Genomic DNA, 21,956 nt, shown 5'->3' on the forward strand with positions numbered 1-21,956 from the left:
CTGACAGGATCTGTCAGGAGGAGAAGAGATCGAAGCCGGTACAATGGCTGTATTTACATTGCATGACGGCTGTGATTGGACACAGCCGTCATGTGATCATGAGGGCCAATCACAGGGCCCTCCTGACGCACATCGAGATAGCGCCGCTGCGCGTGCCCGCGGCGGCGCGATCTCGCTCCTTCTGAAGGACGTTCCGTAACGTCCGATCAGAAGGACGAGACTCCCACCTGGCCGTATATGTACAATGGCCCGGGTGGGAGGTGGTTAAATATGTTAAATGCACATATAATCTTATGGGTAGATTTTTGTTAAAATGAATGGTCCAGAACAGGAGCCTCCAAACTTTCTAAACAAAGTGCCAGTTTACTGTCCTTCAGTTTTCAGGTTGGCCGGACTGTGACCAGCAGGAGTAAAAAAAATAATTCTTGCATCAATGGGGAGTACACAGTGCCCCATCTTTGGTATTAGGGTGAGGAATAGTGCCCAATTGTTGGTGTCAGTGGGAAAAAATAGCATGCCATTGTTGTCAGTGGTAGGAATTATGGCCCATTCTTGGTGTCAGTGGGCAGAATAGTGTAAAAAAATCAGTGGGATAAATAGTACCCCAAGGGCCCGATAACGGCAAGCAAAGGGCCACATGTGGCCCCCAGGCTGCAGTTTGGAGACCCCTGATCTAGGGCAACCAGTACAGCTTTTATCTGAATCTTGGGGCATTATTCCCCCCATTGTCAGCACCAGTGGGGCATACTGTAGTTCTTGTCACTGACACCAACACTGGGGTACTAGACACCAATGTTGGGGCACCATTCCTCCATCTGACAGCAATGATGGGGCACTATTACTACCCGTAAAACCAATGTCAGGGCATTGGTTACTCCCACTGATGCCAGAGCATTGTCTTCTCCAACTGGCCACAGTCCGGAACCTCTAAAGTCTGAAGATCAGTAAATTGGCCCTTTGTTTAGACCCCTGGTCTAAAGCAGCATTTGTCAACCTCTTTATATTTAACGATTTATTAAAAATGATTCATAATCTCAAGGCATCCCATTTTAAAATGTAAAATAAAAATCAAAACAAATAGTGTTACATATCACAGCAGTATCCACATACATGACACTCAACATTAGAGGTGGTTTATTTTAACAATGCAAATATACCCTTCCAGCATTTCACTTCTCCCTTTACACAGCTACTATGACACCAGGGCTAATGCAGAGGGGTAAACTAAGACACTGCACAAGTACCGGCCATGCTTCTTATCAACTGTGACATCATCAGTTGATAAAAAGCCAGTGGCCGGCCTGCATGGTTCCCAAGATTGTAACGCTGGATAATAAAATCTTGTGGCTTTATGTAACAATATAAATCAGGTTTAATCCACCTGATTTTTACATTGAGCAAATTTACATGGAGCAATTTTTAGGTTTTTTATATGGTACCCCTGAAGAACCCTAACACCTTGGTTGAAGAAGGCTGGTCTGGAGATGCAACCCCAAACACAGAAATGATACTTACATAGTTGGTCAGGTTGAAAAAAGACACAAGTCCATCTAGTTCAACCAATTTAAAAAAAAAAAACAACCATACAATCCCATATACACAATCCTATACCCACAGTTGATCCTGAGGAAAGTGAAAAACCTTATCAGCTGCCATGGGTTCTTCATTTCTTTCATCAGCCCATCATATCATGGAGCTTTCCTATTTGTCTGAACACAGCTCATGTAGAGAGCAGGTAATGCACTGCAATAACATTCAGTAATCCCAGGTGAATCCTTCACTGGTAAAAGGGTAATTCAAAGTTAATGTCCAGAGGAAAGAGCGGGCGAACAATTATCGTTTCTCGTTAGGAATCCTGTGGAGTGTTGACATTGTGTTATCAGCCCAAGGATAGATTTTTTTTTTTCACCCCAGAAACAATACAATGCAATTGGATTTTGCTAGCAGAAACTGACAGGCGCTTACCTCTTCCTCCAGCTGTCAGCTCCATCCTCAATGCTGCCAGTTTCTGGAACTCGGTCTGAATATTTATGGCCCAGTGAATGGAGCAGGGAAGAGATTTCACTCTCTGAGCTCGCAGGAAGCAATAGGCTGAGCACTCGCTGCAACATGCCCTCTGGTACCAGGGATCGTTTAGTCACATAAGCTGCCAATCGGGTGCCCTGGAGGGAATTAATGGCACCATGTCAGGCAGTCACTGTCAGACAAAATTAATCATCACTTATTTGCCACAATGATAGCAGTGAATAACAAGTATTAGCAAAATAAATAACTGGGTGAAGTCTTCTCAGGCTTAAGTTCAAAAATGTGTAATGTGCAATTGAGAAAGAACTCCAGTAAGAGCTATTTTATTCTAATATGGCCATACAACAGGTCACTCGTTATGCTTGTGAAAAAAAAAAAGTATTAAAAATATATGTAAACCCAAAATCTATTTTTCAGTAGGTCTGGCATAATTTCTTACAGTATACAGTTATTTTAAACAAATTTTCTTTCCTGAATCTGTTACAAATGTAGCCAGGTGCTGAGCTACAGCGATATGGAGAAGGAGACATTACCTTTTATTCTTCTCTCCCTTTACAGAGATACTGATGCTATGCTGCACCATTCTCCTCTAGCCCAGAGGAGGAGAGCTAAAGCCAAGCAAGCCCATAGACTTTTATGCAGAGCGCTGAGAATCCTGGGGGTTGTAGTTTGAGATGGCAGCCATATAATGGGATGCTATAAGGAACGGGTGTATTATCCCATGCTACCTTAGAATGGCGGGTATATTATCAATCTTGTATTGGGTGGCTGCTTACAACCTTATTGTGTTCCCACAAAGTGAAATTACATAAAAAGCATAAATATTATGTTGCTGCGCCTATACCCTCAGTGATGTGCATTAGTCATTATGGCACAACATATAATGACATATAGATTTTTATAGATGACAAAATATTTCTGAAATAACCTCAAATACAAAATTCTTTATGTCCTCCACTAGCCTGTGTGTCAATAAAGCACACCACACCACCGTGATACAATCTAATCAGCTTACCAGATGATCAACAGTAATGCGCAGTGCATTTAGATGACCCTCTGGCTTCATCAACAGGGAGACCCACACACTCTCTAATCAGTGGGAAATGATATATCGTAGGATCCAACTGATAGATCGTCTTCCACTCGATCACATTAGTACACCCAGAAAATTAAGGAACTCATAGGGCAGTACGTAATAATTGGATGATTGGCTTACATTTATTGGGTTTACGGTTTAAACTGATCAGCTTACATTTATTTTGAGTTGGACCTTTGATGGGCTGAGCAGTTTTCTTCAATTTTAATTATAAATTAATTCCTAGGACCCTTAATTATATATCAGTATAAGGGCCATTCACCCAAATAAAAATAGGCTGTCAGAACACCAGGTGGAAGAAAAGAAGAGGAGGAGGAATACAGAGGAGACCAACATTGCATACCCCAGCGTAGAGGAAAGCGTGATTTGACTTAGTAAAAGAGGTTAAAAAAAATATGAGCACTTTTATTTTGGATCATATTGTTATGGAGTCATTAATGATCTGCAAGCAGTAGCACTTTATTCTGGATCACATTGCCGTGGAATCACAAAGTGAACTGCACTTAATAGTTTTAAAGGGATTGTAAGGAGTGTCTCAGCTGCCCGGGACTCCCCTCCTTATTGGCTGAGACAGCAGCGCGGCATGATTGGCTCCTGCTGCTGTTAATTAAGGTCAGTCAGCCAATCGGGAGAGAAAGGGGGCAGGGCCCAGGTCGCGGCTCCTTGTCTGAATGGACACAGGGAGCTGTGACTCGGCTCGGGTGCCACCACAGCAAGCTGTTTGCTCTGGGGGGCACTCAACAGGAGAGAAGGGCCAGGAGCATAGAAGAGGGACCCGAGAATAGGAGGTACTGGGCCACTCTGTGCAAAACCATCTGCACAGTGCAGGTAAGTATAACATGTTTTTTTTAAATGAGACTTAGCATTCACTTAAATTTAAAGGGCCATTTTTGGAGAGTTGAAACTATATATAATGCAGTGTATATATCATCTATTTTATTTTGCACTGGTAATATTGGAAGGATTATACATATTAGCACATAAAGAATTTAGTTTTTAGGTTATTTTAGAGGCATTTTGTCATATATAAAAATATATAAATGCTGTTATATAAAACAGATATAGGAAAGATGCAGAGCTTTGCTTATTTATAACTCAATGTATACAGTGAATCCCAATAAAAATATCAAGCAAATATAAGGCTTACTCCTTGTGTGTAAATAAAAAACATATATACAGTATCGGACAAAAGTGAGTACACCCCTCATATTTTTGTAAATATTTTATTATATCTTTTCATGTGACAACACTGAAGAAATTACACCGCTACAATGTAAAGTAGTGAGTGTACAGCTTGTATAACAGTGTAAATTTGCGGTTCCCTCAAAATAACTCAACACACAGCCATTAATGTCTAAACCGCTGGCAACAAAAGTGAGTACACCCCTAAGTGAAAAATGACCAAATTGGGCCCAAGTGTCAATATTTTGTGTGGCCACCCTTATTTTCCAGCACTGCCTTAACCCTCTTGGGCATGGAGCTCACTAGAGCTTCACAGGTTGCCACTGGAGTCCTCTTCCCCTCCTCCATGACAACATCACAAACCTGGTGGATGTTAGAGACCTTGCACTCCTCCATCTTCCGTTTGAGGATTTCCCGCAGATGCTCAACAGGGTTTAGCGCTGGAGACATGCTTGGCCAGTCTATCACCTTTACCCTCAGCTTCTTTAGCAAGGCAATGGTTGTCTTGGAGGTATGTTTGGGGTCGTTATCATGTTGGAATACTGCCCTGCGACCCAGTTTCTGAAGGGAGGGGATCATGCTCTGTTTCAGTATGTCACAGTACCTGTTGGCATTCCTGGTTCCCTCAATGAACTGGTTTGCCGCCACACACCCTTGACACCATCTGAACCAACTTGGTCTAATCAGACCATAGGACATGGTTCCAGTAATCCATGTCCTTAGTCTACTTGTCTTCAGCAAACTGTGGGCTTTCTTGTGCATCATCTTTAGAAGAGGCTTCCTTCTAGGACGACAGTCATGCAGACCAATTTGATGCAGTGTGCGGCGTATGGTCTGAGCACTGACAGGCTGACCCCCCACCCCTTCGACCTCTGCAGCAATGCTGGCAGCACCCATACATCTATTTCCCAAAGACAACCTACGGATATGACACTGAGCACATGCACTCAACTCCTTTGGTCGACCATGGCGAGGCCTGTTGTGAGTGGAACCTGTCCTGTTAAACCGCGGTATGGTCTTGGCCACTGTGCTGCAGCTCAGTTTCAAAGTCTTGGCAATCGTCTTATAGCCTAGGCCATCTTTATGTAGCGCAACAATTCCTTTTTTTCAAGGTCTTCAGAGTTCTTTTCCATGAGGTGCCAGGTTGAACTTTTAGTGACCAGTATGAGAGAGTGAGAGCGATAACACCAAATTTAACACACCTGCTCCCTATTCACACCTGAGACCTTGTAACACTAACGAGTCACATGACACTGGGGAGGGAAAATGGCTAATTGGGCCCAATTTGGACATTTTCACTTAGGGATGTACTCAGTTTTGTTGAAAGCAGTTTAGACATTAATGGCTGTGTGTTGAGTTATTTTGAGGAGACAGCAAATTTACACTGTTATACAAGCTGTACACTCACTACTTTACATTGTAGCAAAGTGTCATTTCTTCAGTGTTGTCACATGAAAAGGTATAATAAAATATTTACAAAAATTTGAGGGTGTCCTCACTTTTGTGAGATACTGTGTGTGTATATATATATATATATATATATCTATATATATACTGTATATATCAATACGTGTGGATACAAAAAATAGTGCACAAATAATTTTATCAAAGTTCATGTAAACCATATAATATCAAGTGCTCCTTATTGTATGAATAATCAAACGTGAGAAAGTGTTTCAAAATTAAAATAAGTCCCAAAAGAATTCCTGTGCTCTTCACTTCATGCAATATAAACAATAAAAATTATTTTAAACTGTGACTTTTCCTTTTCTCATTTGAAACAATGTGTTTTTTCCTTATTCCTCCAGTGATTATCGTTCTCCACCACATGAAGTGATTATTATTGTGTGGGTGGCAGCTCACCTCAAGAATGGGATCTACATTCTTGTATAGATCACTCATGCCTGTCAGCACAACTCTCCTCAGTGCTGTCAGCAATGATGATCCATCCGTGTATGGTCTCTTCAGATATTCTTCTCCACTTTTCCTCCCACGTATCACCATAAATAAATTGATCTCCCATCGTGAAAAACCGTAATATTTTTTCTAAATAAAATGGCATCACTCATATATATTCCCAATCGCCTGCTCTAAGTCCGACAGATACACTACAAAAGCACTCCCAGTCTGGAGAGAATTTGGGTGACGTCAGCCCCCCGTGTCTAGGCCATACTGCACTCTATACCACATGTATTCAAAACCTAGATTGCACCTATATCAACCCTATACCACGATATACAGAACCTTTACTGGATTTGAACTACATCTACCTAGCACCTCTGCCGAGACTATACCGTACCTATACTTAAAGTTTAATAGGACTGAAGTAAATGCACCAACGCTCTTAAAGGGCCCCAACGATAGCCATCAGAAGAACATCTCAAAGGACTACCTCTCCCATAATAATTATTCTGCAAGCCTACAAATGTTCCTCTGCCCCCTCCACTACCATACCCACCCCACTGGTTGCGGACTAGCATCGCCGCCTAAATGTGCATTAGCAGTATAGTTCCAGGTACATTAAACTTTACTACTGCTCACTGCTGCACTTGAGGTGGCATTGATATGGTTGAGGCTGGGTTCACACTGTGTGTGGAGTGGCTCACAGCAGGGTGGTCCGCTTTTCAGGTCCAAATTCAGTCAGAATTTTTGGCTGAATATGGACCTGTAACGGACCAGAAGACACACAGGACCCTTCTGCAAACCGCTCTACAGCCATCCCGGAGCTGTGTGAACCGGCTCAATTGAGAGCCAGTCACAGTCTCCTGACATGCAAATTGGATGCAGGGAAACCAGCATCCAATTCGCATCAGTGTGAACCCAGCCTTGTGCTGTTCTGGATACCAAAGGTCATCTTATGCCTAGTCCCTACTGTTAAGCACTTTGTATGATAAATTGTGTTAATACTAATGTTAATCCACTTTATGCATGCCTGGTTACCAACTATATTGGGCGACAATACAGTATATTAGGTTTGCCTTTACTACCTGGTTTGGTGCCTGTGTCCTTTGATATAGCACTACTATTGGGAATACATTTTACATTCAGTGAATTCCTGTGATATTGTTTATTTGCATACTCAGCTTGATGTGTCAGAGGGGCTGAGGTTCTTGAGAAGGTTGAGGCAAAGAACAGAAGACGCATCCTATTAGGGAAGTTCCTACGAGGTAGCTCTACACAAAATACTTGGATATTCTGATACTTCCGACCCCCTGCTGACGAAGTCGGAAGTATCGAGGAGCCTGTACACACGCCGACATCCACACATCCCTGCCTGTATGCCTGCACTGGTATAGTGCCCCTAAATGTGAGAGTTCAACTATATATTTAATGTGCTTAAATAAAACGCTATATACAGAGAGCACTAGATTCTGTGTCTTTCCTCCTATGGTGTCATCCTGTCGTGGGAGAGAGGAGTAAGAGGAGTTGATGCCCCAACTTATCTGATTGCTGTGTGAGTGGACACAGTGGATCTGGCCGTATCCTGTGTTACCCAGTAAATCCCCTACTCTGTGAATGGAATAAGAGAGGTGTTCAGCCCATGCCCTATTAGCACCTGAGAGTGCACAAAGTGATTCTGGCTCATTATAATTTGTGAGCCAGACTTTGAGGTGAGTGGCTAGTATTTATTTTATTTAACCAGCACCTTGAGTCACCTGGGTGGGGATTGGAGCACCAGCACTTTTGTTTGCTTGATTTGCACAGAAGATGGCATATGGACTTTTCATATGATTTCACTTTTGTTTAATAATTATTTATTCATTTAATCAATTTTTTATTGTACCTCTTTACATTATCACTAGGTTATAGATTATTTTGATTGTTACAATCATTTTAGCACGTGCACCTTGCCCACTGTGTCACTTTCCACAGATTATGTTATATGGAGTTTGCAATTTATTAATTTATTTAATCATTCACCACTTGGACATTCAATATTACTCGTCACCAGTGTTGTAGCACATGCACTTTTGTCCTTTGTGACACCCCACCTACTGGCACACATATATTTTTTAATTTTATAACACTTTGCTATATTAATCATTGAAATATGACATTTTTAGCACTTTAGAGTGTTATATATATATATATATAGGTATTTTTTTGCACTTTAGAGTGTTATATATTTTCTTAACCCTTTGGCGCCGCATTTTTCTTTACTTTAACCACTTCCGCCCTGCTCACATTGCTGCTACTGCGGCAATGTGGCACGATCCCATCCAGCGACGTAGACCTACGTCGCTGGACTCCGCCCCTTGTGGGCGGCGCTCGCGCGCCGCCGGAGGCTCGCTCCCACTGTGCTCAGTCACAGCGGGAGTCGGGCCAGGGGAGGAGCAGCGGCGATCGCCGCAGCTCTGCCCCGATCGTCGGGGAATCGAGTGAGGAGATCCGCCCGCTGTGTGTAAACATAGTGACAGGGACTGACAGATCGGAGTGTTCAGCATAGCTGGACATCCGATCTGTCCTTCTGTCACTCAGTCACCCCCCCCCCCCACACGTCAGTAAGCACCAGGCATACATTAACCCCTCCCTCTCCAATAAAATTAACCCCTTCCCTGCCAGTGTCATTTTTACAGTAACAGTGCATATATATAGCACTGATTACTGCAGTAATGTCACTGGTACCCCCAAAAATGTCAGTTAAGGGTCCGATCTGTCCGCCGCAATGTCGCAGTCCCGCAAAAAAAATCGCAGATCGCCGCCATTACGCGTTAAAAAAAAAAAAAACACCAAAAATGACAGAAATCTTTCCCTTTGTTAGTAAACGCAATAACTTTTGCGCAAACCAATCAAAATACGCTTATTGCGATTTTTTTTACCAAACATAGGTAGCAGAAAACAAATTGGCCAAAAATTTTAAAAAAAATTTGATTTTTACTATTTTTTTTTTGGGGGGGAATTTCATATAAAAAAATGTTAAAAATATTGTTATTTTTTCAAAATAAACGCTCTTTTTTTGTTTATAGCGCAAAAAGTAAAAATCGCACAGGTGATCAAATACCACCAAAAGAAAGCTCTGTTTGTGGGAAAAAAAGGACGTAAATTTCGTTTGGGTACGGCGTCGCACGACCGCACAATTGTCAGTTAAATTCGCACAGCGCCGAATCGCAAAAAGTGGCCTGGACGGAAGACAGCAAAATCCTCCGGTGGTAAAGTGGTTAATACCACGTAGCTACCTACTGGGTACACTAATTCAGTTGGCTGTTGGATTGTTTTGCTGATCTTTTAGATAAACATCCCAACAGCCAACTTCAAGCCCAACTTTGGGAAATCTGAAATGGATTCCTTGCAGTGGGGCTACACCCGCACTATAAAGGTTAACCGCTCAGTTAGTCTAGGGAAGAGGACAAGAAATTGAAGGGTTTAGTTAACCTTTACAGAAAATCTGTAAAGGTGACCCAACACTGGACCCTCTCCCTACCCCTGGTCCCCACTGTACTTACTTCCCGCAATCCTGAGCTGTCAGGGCTCCTGCAAGCTGCTCCACTGGTCCGGGGATTTTAAATCTCCGCTGGTTTCTCTCCTCTCTGTCCAGCGCTGCAAGGACAGACCAGGCAGATTCTGATTAGTCAGCGCCATCCATGTGATTGTGCTGACCAATTAGAATCTGTCTGGTAAGTCCTGACAGCACTGGATGCATTGAAGAGAAAGCAGCAGGGATTTCAAATCCTTGGACCAGTGGAGCGCCTTGAGGGAGCCCTGGCAGCTTAGGATTACCCAAGGTAAGTGCTCTTGGGGGGTGGGGAGGGGGTCCAGTGTTAGGTCACCTTTACAGATTTTCTGTAAAAGGTGAACACTTTAAAATTACCAGATTCTCTGCTCCCCTGGCAGATGGCACTCCCCCAGGCTTCGCTGATGCACTGTCCCTTGACTTCATCACGTCTGATGCAGGGCTATTGATCCTGCATTGGTCTTGATGATGTCTGGACCTTAGATTGCTGGAACGTTGGTCAGAAGATGCTGCCAGGATTGGTCTAGCAGCTTGGAGGAGTCAAGGAGCTGGTAAGTAAATCTTCTTTAACAAGTCCCCTAGACTTAAATGAGCAATTAGCCCTTGCAGTGCAGACACAGCCCCACTGCAAGGGAACATTTTTAATTTTTCTGGAGCTTTAAGTTGCGTATATGAAAGGCTAAACATGCTGCTGATATTGAGGTAGTGGCTTAGCAATGTCACCCTGCAACAGGAAGTGGGATTACTGCTAGGATCTCTAATTAGGACACTTTACAACATATTCACAAAAAGTTGCATACAGTGAGGCATGATGCCAAACATACTGAATAGGAGATTGGGGTTTTCATACACTTCAAATCACTCTGGTTTAAAGCACATGCTACAAAGTATATTTGCAACAACTGTTCATGCTGCTACAGAGTTTCTTGTGTGCACAGCGACTACTCCCACCCACCCTTTCGGGAATATCTTCAAAGGGCCACAGAAGTACTAAATACTAAATATCATCACGTGTATAGCACACATGATGCTATCTATTGCACTGCAACTCAATACATTAACAGGAACATATTGGGAAACGTTTATTTTCTCATCTCAATGCATTATATCTGCACTGGAAAGATTCAGAAAAATGTATAACAATGCATTTGGTGGGGAACAGCTCTTAAGATTAATAAAACATAGGTGGTTAAATAAAGAATTAATAGATAGATTTGTGTGTGAGTTACTGCTAGTAATCGATCACCCAGGTCTTTAATGATGATGTTTAGGTACCAGGCTGGATAATATGCCCCATCCAAGTGAGTTGTTCATATATTTCTATGGAAGAACCTATACAGACTATGGGGAACAAAATTTTGTAGCAAGTATGATCTACAGTAGGGATCAGAACCCGTCGATCACGATCTACCCATCAACTGCTGACAGATGACAGGTAGATCGCAAAACACGTCCCAGTGTTGTCAACCCAGTCCTTTCCCCAGAGAAGCAGAGCGGTACAATCGCACACTTATCCAATCCTAGGTGGCAAAACAACCCACCACCCCTTGCATACCTGCAGCTGCGGGGCAGGGGAAGCCTACAGAATAGCTCAGGCGTGTTCAATCTCTGATCTGAACACACCCAAACTGTTCCCCTGAGTGTTGTGCCCTCATCCTTGCAGGTCCTCTTGCCTGATCCAAGGGGCGGGTGATATCATGTGGGAATGTGAGAGAGGATTTCCAGCGGAGATCAGCGTCAGATGTAGGTTTTCCACTGCAGCTTAACTGCACCACTCTTTAAAAAACAACTTCTGTGCCGTCCTGACACCCTGGCCCTCCTAATCCTCCAAGCACCATGCCATCCTGACACCCCAGCCCTCCTGATCCTCGAGCACCATGCCCTTCTGACACCCCAGCTCTCCTAAACCTCCAGCACCATGCCATTCTGACACCCCAGCCCTCCTGATCCCCCAGCACATGCCCTTCAGAAACCACAGTACATTTCCTTTCTGATGCCCCTTTATTCTGCCCTCCTTGCCCCCCATTACTTTTCCCCCCTCACATCCCAACCTTCCTGATCCCCCAATACCATGCTCTCCTCACCTCCCCATCCTCCAGGACCATGCCCTTCTGACACCCCAGCTCTCCTGATCCCCCAGCACATGCTCTCCAGAAACCAAAGTACCATTCCTTTCCTGATGGCTACCCTCCATGCCTTTGTTGTCGGCCCTCGTTTACTCCGCATGATCAACGCCCCATACCACTCCCCCACAGCCCAAATACGAGTTAATGGTATTCTCAGCGACCCCTTCACCCTTTATACGGGACTAGGCAAGGATGCCCCCTCTCCCCGGTCTTATTCGCCATGTCGCTTGAACCCTTCCTTGCAGACGTCCGGGCCAACCCTTCTATACACGGTATATCTGTAGGCTCCTCTGTTCACAAATACACCGCATATGCAGACCATATACTGTTTTACGTGCAACAGCCCCTCATCTCAGTCCCTAATCTTTTACTAGAATTTCGTACATATAGTGATATTTCCAACTTCAAAATCAATCTATCAAAATCTGAAATTTTGAATGTCTCTATGCCCCCTTCAGTGGCCTCCTCCCTGCGTCCATCCTTCCCCCTTCACCTGGCAACCACACTCCCTTAAGCACCTGGGTGTGCACCTTACTGCTAACGTAGCGGACATGTCTTGGGTAAACTACATCCCACTCCTCAACGCTGTCAGATCTGATCTCCATAAGTGGATACATCTTGCTACCTCCTGGCTCGGCAGGGTGAATGTGATCAAGATGAACGTGCTTGCCCAGGGTACTTTTCCTGTTCCAAATGCTTCCATTCAATGTGCCAAGTAATTTTGTGAAGGTACTGACTTTGCTGATTTTAAAATACGTCTGGAATCATTCCCACCCCTGCCTAGATTTCTCTCTCCTGACACGTATGAAATCTCGGGGGGGTTGGTGGTGCCAGACTTTGGGAAATACCTCGCAGCTGCGACCCTCGCTCAGATCACCGACTGGCAGCACTATTCGCAGGAGAAGTTATGGGTCCAGTTGGAATACGACCTGGCGTCTGTGCTTCTATTCCTTCAGCTATGGATCCCTCCAAAGGTCAGAGCTTTCTCTGACTCTATCTCCTCCCTCTCCAGTTCGGTGTTTCGGGTCTGGGAAGCTCTTCAAAAATCTTCTGGTATGCTTTATAACTCCCTGCTTATGCCGGTTCTGGGTCACAAATACTTTCTTCTAGGGTTTCAGGACTCATCGTTCCAACATTGGCTCCCTCATTCCTCCAACACCCTCCTTCATCACATCACCTCTGAAACTGGGATCCTACCTGCAACTACTCTGATCCACTCCTCGACACCGTCATTTATGGACCTGTGGAAGTATAACCAGCTGAAACTTTTTGTCAAGGCTCTTCCTCATACAGATGATTCTGGATCAGATGATTCGTGGACTGTTCTTTTCCACTGTACTAAGGAATCACCCCGTCGCTACCGCAAGTCTATCACTCCTCATCTCCTCAATGCTGCGAAAGCCCTCATTCACAAAGATTGGAAACATCCCTCAGCGCCTCCTATTCAACACTGGCTACGAGCTGTCGACAGTATCTAGCACCTGGAAGACATGACCCTTGACTTCTCTTGCCCACAAGATATGGGCCTGTTGGTTGGCTTTTACACATTCTAAAACCTATGCTGAATATATGTCTGTAGAACCTTAAGCTTATTTGCCTCATTTGCTTGTGACACACCAGGGGAGCCCCCCCTCCCCTCTCCCTCCTATTCCTCTCCTTTCCCCACTTCCTTTTCTCTGCCCACCTCCCCCCCCCCCCCATTCCATTCCCCTCCCTTCTTCCCCTCTCTTCTTTTATTCCGCTTTCCTTATCTCGTCTTTGTTTTTTTTAACCTCTTTCCATCTCTCTGCGTGCCCCTATGATCGTCAAATTGTGTTTCATTTGATGTACTCGCATGTCATTGTGAGTATACCTTATACATTTCTTTTTGCATGTCCCTGTATAATATGTATACGTTTTTCATGCGCTAGTTATAGACATTTTGGTCATTTGTTTCGCTTTTTGCGTTTGTTTTCATGCTCTCTTTTCTTCAATAAAAATATATTAAACAAAGTCAGTGCAGCCCTCTTTATGGAGATGCTGATTTCCTTTCCCAGAAAAACTTGGCATCTGCCCACACTGCCAAAAGTACCAATACCTGGTCAAATGATCAAGGTATCACTGCGCTTGATTGGCCAGCAAACTCGCCTGACCTACAGATAAGATAATCTGTGGGGTATTGTCAAGAGGAAGATGAGAGGCACCAGACCCAACAATGCAGACAAGCTGAAGGCCGCTATTAGAGCAACCTGGGCTTCCATAACACCTCAGCATTGCCTCAGGCTGATCGTCTCTATGCCGCATCGCATTGATGCAGTAGTTTATGCAAAAGGAGCCCAGACCAAGTATTGAGTGCATACTATATTGTACATGGACATACTTTTCAGTAAGCCAATATTTCTGTATTAAAAACCCTTTTTTTATGGGTTTTACGAAATATTTAAATTTGCTGAGATACTGAATTTTGGGTTTTTACTAGCTGTAAGCCATAATCATCAAAACGAAAAGAAAGAAATGTTTGAAAAATATCACCCTGTGTGTAACGCATCTATATAAAATAAGAGTTTCACTTTTTGAATAGAATTACTGAAATGAATTAACATTTTGATGATATTCTAATTTTATGAGATATATATATACACACACACAGGTATATATTTTTTAGTTTTAGATAGGGTGGACAGGGATTAGAATGCCTGTCAGTTTTTATTGCTGTTTGTGCCCCTGTTAGGGAGATTTACCCTCTCTGTCCTTTTTTTAATCATCATCGAAAGTGAAAGTAAATGAAAATTCCAAACTTTGGTTTGACACCAGAACAGTATCAGAGGAGAAAAATTCCAAAGGGGAGACTAGCTCTGGCTGTTTTGGCTATGGAAGTAAAAGGAAATCATCCCTTGCATCACAGAAGACAAAAAAAAAAAAATCTGATGGGTTATAACCCACTCGTACCCTATCCAAAATGAAAAAAAAAAATGTTGCCTTAAGTTCTACTTTAATTTGTTTTCAGCAATGTTACCTTTAGCAACTGTATGCTGTAAAGGTTAACTAACATTAACGAAGTGCAACTTCATTAATGGTCATTGTCCTGGCAGGGTACATAAAAAAGTAAATAGGTTCTTTACATGAAAAGTCCATTTTGTTTCTATCACCTTGGCCTGTAGCTGAACCTAGGGGCACCTCCTGGCACACCAGATTCTTATTCAGTGGAATGCAGAGCCCTTTTAATGGTAACCAAGAGTGGCTTTGTCAGCAGCACAGTGGGATGTAAACAGAGGTCACAAGGCTACAGGCTGAGATGTGGTGTACCATTTACTTTTTTGTGCATCCTACAAGGGCAATGGCAGCAAACATATCTGCAATTAAAGGATAAGTTTCTCTTTACAAAAAAAAAATAATAAACAAACATATTATTACAAAACAAAATTTGCATTTATTATTTTTTCCTACAGGAGACTGGAAAACATTACACCCACGATCAGTAGATCACGGGTGCAATGTGGACTCCTGCAGACATGTCCTCTGGATTTAAGCCCGTACCTCTGTACGGGCTTTCTATTTAAAAAAAAAAAAGGACATGTCAGTGAAATATGAGAGCGCCCATCAGCACCCCGCAGCCCATTGAAACTGCAAGTCCGTCTGCTGTGGTGACAGATGGTACTTGTAGTTTATTCATACACAGGAATCTGTGAATGAATGATGTGTCTGTGTTGGTGGAGACCCAAACAGCCACGGTTTTAAAAAAAATTACAGTTAGTTAGATGATCCCCCGCCTGCTGTAACGGAAGGGGGGGGGGGGGGTCATGGGGAAGAGGGTGTAGGAGCTGGAACATGTTACATGTTCCACCCCAAATATGGTTGTAACATGTAACATGTCCCATAGGTGAACTTAGCCTTTACATCACGGTAAACTTTTAAATCTGTATATTTTAAATATATTTTGTGATATTTATTTTTCTTAATAAAAATATACCTATACCTTGCCATTTTTTGCCTTGGGCAGTCCCAATCTTTCAGTGTCATTGTATGAGCAGTTATTCAACAGTACCTGGTTGTATAATCTTTGCATTGCATACACTTGGGCTTGTTCCTCTTGATCTTCCACCAGAGCATACTCCATTTCCTCTCTCTGCATTCTAAAGAAAGCATAATGAAATAAATATTATAATCTCAAGTAGGATAAGTGACCCTTATTCTTCCTGCTGTACACTCCATTGTCAAATGAAAAATACTGGTCCTCTCCCTGGAGAACAGATACTGACAGACTGACCAAGAAAATGCTATAATGCTTCTGAAAGGTTTATACGTAAGTGCAGTGCTTATGAATTTGTCAGATAAAAATCAACCCTATGAACCATTAGCATTTAATTTACCATGAATGGGCAGTAAAATGTGATACTAATGGATCTCAAACCAATTTCTTGTCGATGTCAGAGTGTGCCGGCTTTGTGGATTTCCTCACAAGACCACAGCTGGAGTCAGCGCCCAATATCCCCATAAGCTCCTACAACATCTTATCTATGCTCCAGAAACCATGCCCTCTTGGCGGAAAATATTTACTGAAGTTTTTTGTGTTTACTTCAACCATTGCTATATACATTACACAGCCAAAAGTAGGAGTTCAGGCGTTTTCAGGGCCATAAAGCTGGAAAGTGAAAGCCATACATGAGAAACTCTATTTCATCACGAATCATCAGGTCCTCAAAAAGAACCTTTTTATCTGAAGTCTAGGGAAGGGTAAAAAAAATTATATCCTAAAAATAGGCAAAATATTTGCATTTAATGTGAAAGTCTTTTATGGGATGTTATATTCTTCACTGTTTAGCTAGACTGTTGATGCAAATTATTCCTGTTTACATGGTTCACTAATGTGTGTATTATTGCTAGATTGTTTATTCGTGTGATATGCCCGAAATATAGAACTTTAAAAAAGCTGTAATTTCATTATATATGCGTCCCCCCTGGAAAGATTTATCTGCTCCATTTGTCATTGAGACCATTGTCATCATGATAGAAAGTGAGGGGAAATCTCTTTTTGTTGTGTCTCTGGGACATAAAGGTAAAGTACTGTATATCTGAAGCTGAAACTTATTTTTTAGCTTTGGTTAGAACCCTTATCAGGTTTTATTGCAGTCTGTGCCCCGATTGTGCAGATCAGGGCAGGGGCAAGGGGTGGGCAGGAGGGACGGTTTCCCTGGGCACAAAAGTTAATTGCAGTGATGGGGGGGTGGGCGCCTTGACCCAAAACCTAAGGGAAGGGGGGCGCAGTTTTGCATCCTTGCCCTGGGCGCTGGATGACCTTGTCCCGACACTGGTGCAGATTCATTCTGTTTGTCTTGGTGACCAATTTTCCCTGGGACTGAAAGTAAAAATCCAAAATTTGGAGTTATTTAAACAGGAATAAAGAGGAAATCCTCCAACTGGGACACTAGTTTCAGTGATGGATGTTTTTGATTTCTCTTACTTTAGAGAGATTTCTAATAACTTGTTGAAGTCAAGTGATGGAAATCGGTAAGGCAGAAGACGTTTATTTTCCTACTGAATGAGGCTGGAAGTGTGTGCATGGTTAACAGCTGGTATCTGTGGATGTAGGGGATATACTGTAGCAGCAAATGCGATATACATAGTTCTTGATATACTTGCCATAAGGCCTCCTTTCGAGTGAGCGTATCAGTTTGGTGATATTGTTCATTTAAATAAATAGAATTACGCTATGGTTTAGGTCAGAGCTGTCCAACCTGTGGCCCAGGATGGCTATGAAGGTGGACCAACACAAAATCATAACTTACCTTTACTAAACCTTTTTTTTTTTTTCAAAGTGTAAGGGAGGGTTATAACCCCTGTTGGGTTATTTTTTGCTATCCGTGCCCCATTGGGGAGATTTACCTTCACTCCCTGTCCGATAGCCAAAAGAGGAAGCGAGAGGAAATATCTGCAAATTAAAAGAATCCCTTGGGGACCCCCATGCCACCAAACGAGTGTCCCCTTTTGGAAGATTTCCCCTCTATAACTATTTTGGGAACAACCCAAAATTTGGGATTTTCTTTTACTTACACTTTCAATGATAATGGTAAACAGGACAAACCGAGAGGGTGAATTTCCTTAACTGGGGCATAGACAGCAATGAAAACGGACAGAAGTTCTTATGCATCTCCACTCTATCCAAAACTAAAGAAAACATTTTGCCTTTAAAAATGCTGATTTTTTTGGGGAGATTTTTTGTAAAATGTGTTTAAATTTTGCAAACACATGCAGCAGAAAAAAAATATCTTTACTGGACTTTTATAGGTTTGATCTTTCCAAAAAAAAATCTACCACTCTTCACAATCATGCCTTTTTCATGTCATCAGTTTTTGGCAGCACCTATATTTGTGGTCAACTATTTGCAAGGATGAAGCAACATGAAGGGCAAAATTAGAACCAAAATATATATTTTTTTTAAACAGAAAAAAAAAAGAACCAAAATATCTGATGAGCATCTTGAGAATTCATTGAGAATTGCAATTACATCCATCCAACCAGATATTAATGTGTTAGTTTATCAAAAACAGTGTCAAACATCACACTCATTCTATGTTGCCCTTCTTTTATAATAAAAAATATTACAAAAAAAAAAATAAGTTCTATTACTCAGATAGGTACATTATCTATATCAGTGATCGTTAACTTGTGATCTGCCCGACTTTTTCTGCTCATCAGCTATTCTTATTGTTAGTTTATTTTATGTGTGGCTAAGACAATTCCTCTTCAATGTGGCCCAGGAATGTCAAAAGGTTAGACACCCCTGGTTATGTCATCCTGGAGATAAGGGTTGGAAGAAGAAAAGAAGAAAAATTGGCAGATTACATTGAAATCTCAAAAAGGATGCTGTGCTTTTGCGGCCTTCTGTAATTAAAAGGTCAATCAACTCTGGTGGGTTGTTCCCACTGTGGCAGATCTTTGTTTTCTGCATTGGGTAGATGCACAGGTGAATCAGCACAATGGACACATGAAATGGTAACAATTTTTTTGCTGCTTAATTTGTTTTTTTTTGGGTTTAAATATATAAGAACACATTGAACATGTGCAAAGCCATATTTTTATTAAACACTTTTTTTTCTTGTGGTTCAGGTATTTTTGTAGCGAGTGCATTTATGTTACAGAAGCATGATTTGTTACTTAATCCAGAGACCCAGCCCAATACCTATACCATTTGGTTACCATACACCTAATGGGTATTGATACCCCAATTAAGACCCCTATTTTAGAGTTTCAAAACCTCCATTTTGCATATACAAACTTCAGCTGAGTGATAAGCACTTCCCTCAACCTCCTCCCATTGGTTTTTGATGTGATGTTCCCATCTTAGTAATCACATCTATTGAGTAGCCTGAATAACCTACAAAAAAGGCACAGAAGCAGGAAGGGATGGTCCAAAGTGCAGATTTTCAAACTGAAACTGATTATTGAATGTGGAAGTCCCTGGGTTTTGGGGTTTCAGAAATGGTCAAGGAAATAACTAAAAGCTTATGGAGCTGCTAGCCCTTGTTTTCTTTTTATAGTGTTTCTGCAGGTAGCAGAGAACAGCAAGAATCATTGGCTGATTTCCCAACCTATCTCATGAAGGAGAATAATCTCTGGCAAATGTTCCATTCCTAAACTCATACTTTCAAGTTTGATCAAGTTTTGTGCCTGTGCATGGGCCTTTTTTTTAAAGAAAAAAACGATACCTTGCACTATGTGGCAAAAACTTTGAAGACACCTGATAATTACAGCAAAGTGAGCTTGTTGAATATCCAATTCCAAACCTATAAGCATAGAACTAAATGCTAAATTGCTAGGAAGTGGAGGCTTTTGGCAAATGTAACATGCCAAGTCTCTTCTGTCAATACTCCTTACTCTTGCCCTAGCTCTTTTATTTGTACACTGTATGGTGCATGCACCGTGCATTATACACCTCTGGCTCATTCCTGGCATCTGTAAGATGTTGAGAATAAAATCAGGTGCCAAGGACAATGTAACTTCTGAGAACAATATGTCATCAGTGGCTGCCCAATGGCCAAAGAGGATGACTGGCAACCTGGAAGTAGTGGCAGAGGAGATGGCAGCAGCAGGGGACAAAACGAGAGAACAGACTACATTATACAGTACTGGAAATGTAAGGAAAGTGTACCTAATGTTGGAAGAGAAGAACTCGCTCACAATCAGTGTTCTAATTTTTTGCAGAAGTGTTTAACAGGGTCGAGTTTACGGTTTTGCAAAGGCCACTCAAGATCCCCCTCCCTTAACTAGTTAAACCTGGACCTGGCTTATGTACAAGGATACAATCATGCTAGAATACAAAGGGACTTTCCTAAAACTGTTGTGACAAGGTTAGAAGTGTACATTGGTCTAACATGACTTTTCAACAATTCACTGGAAACACCTAAACTCATTTTGCTAGGTAGGTGTGATGGTCAGTTATCCACTAAGTGACTTACCTGTCACGGTAGAGATTTGTTAAGTATTTGCATCTGCTAAGTGCCTTTCTCAGAGTTGCCGACATAGGCAAGTCATCGTCTTCACAAGATACATCTGCAGTAACTTGGGTCTGGTCTTCTTCTTGCAATTTAGTGGATGTGGTCTCTCTTTGTTTCCAAGTCTCCAAATTCTTATCCATCTCTTTTATTTCCTAAACGTGGAAAGTGAAAACACATTTTAATTAAAGTGGAGGTCCAGCCTCCTCTGCAATTTTTTTTAAAAAGCACCCCCGTGATTTTTGTTAGCTGTAAAATATAATTAAGCTACTGCTGTAAGTGTAATCTTCCTTCTTACTTGTCAATTTATCATTATCCACAGGATCCCAGAAGGCAGGCAGCGACCATTGATGATGTGGGCATCTGAAGCCCATTCCTATTTTCTTCCAGGATAATGAGCAGCTGGCTTGCGCCTGCACAGCAATGACACTGCGTGGCGCAGTGTAATGTTTACAGGTTGCCATAATGATGGCGGCATTGGCGGACTTCCCTGCTTCGGTGTTATGGCAACCTGTCAATCAACACAGAACTCCTATCTCTAAATACCTTGAGATTTCACTGTTGGCCGTTCCCAGGAGTCCTAGGGAATCGCCTAATGATTAAATGGCCAAGGCGGCCGGGACAGGAAGTGCAGATGGCACAGATTAAAATAACTTTAGCAATAAAAAAAAAAAAAAATAATGATTGCCACTATATACTGTTCTGCGGGTGGGCATTGTCTCTGCTTTAAAGTAAAACTGAACTCAAAAAGTGAAGATTTTCTATGTTGTAGGGAACATTTAGAAATTTTAATTGTGTCTAAGCAGTAATGTTTTTGTTGAATATAAATGAAAGCAGCGCTACATCCCAAACAAATAAATAGGAATAGCAAGTAGCAATAAGAGAAATATACAATCCTCAACACAATATAAAGACCAAGAAATTGCAGCACTCAAGAAAAAGTGTGTGCAATAAAACAAAAAAGTGAACCAAACAATGAACTAAAACATTAAAAAAGTCCAATGAATAAGTAAATGTCCAAAAGTATATTACAAAGTAGTCAAGTAATAAAGCTTCCTCATGTATAATACCCAAGAGAAGTGGCAACTCACCAGAAGCAAGTGCTGTCTCAATCAAGAGTACAGTAAACACGCTTTGTAGTTGAATACTGGTGTGCTTATTACCATCCATTATCAAATGGTGTCACCTCCTCGGGGGCACAATTTTCATATCCACAACGACATGAATATAAAATACTCTTATAGTGTAGTAACTAGTAATCCCTTTGTGGAATAGAGAACGTAAACACCCGAGGTAAAAAAAAAGTAATATTCTCTCGTGATCCAAGCTGCCTTCCCCACATGCAAAGCACACTCACCAAAAAGCATGCACTGCCATACAATGTGCAGCAAACATACTTTGCAGGGATGGATGGATAGGTGTATAGATGATAAAGACCGCTTCCTCTGTTCGGGATCTTCACCTCAAAAATGTTTAGGGGACACTGCAGGATCCATTTGTCAGTGCTAGCTGGTCCTGGGAAATGTAGTTCTACAAGCAAGATTGTGCTGGAGGTAGAAGAGGAGGAGTGTATACAGTTGAATCCCTGAAATGTTCCTTGTTGA

At 42.0% G+C, this 21,956-nt stretch overlaps 1 protein-coding gene across 1 annotated transcript in view; it reads right to left on the reverse strand.

The window, feature by feature from the left end:
* EVC2 (EvC ciliary complex subunit 2) overlaps positions 1 to 21,956 on the reverse strand; it is a 316,078-nt gene that overhangs the window by 36,653 nt on the left and 257,469 nt on the right. Inside the window, exons 18-20 of the mRNA XM_082263099.1 lie at positions 20,317 to 20,507; positions 15,906 to 15,993; positions 1,966 to 2,162 (exon numbers count right to left, since the gene is read on the reverse strand). Of these exons, the coding sequence (XP_082119225.1) occupies positions 1,966 to 2,162; positions 15,906 to 15,993; positions 20,317 to 20,507 (476 nt within the window). The remainder of the gene's footprint in view (positions 1 to 1,965; positions 2,163 to 15,905; positions 15,994 to 20,316; positions 20,508 to 21,956) is intronic.

Source organism: Pelophylax lessonae (genome assembly GCF_965119305.1).
Source record: "Pelophylax lessonae genome assembly, chromosome: 1".
In the NCBI taxonomy this organism is placed as follows: Eukaryota; Metazoa; Chordata; class Amphibia; order Anura; family Ranidae; genus Pelophylax; species Pelophylax lessonae.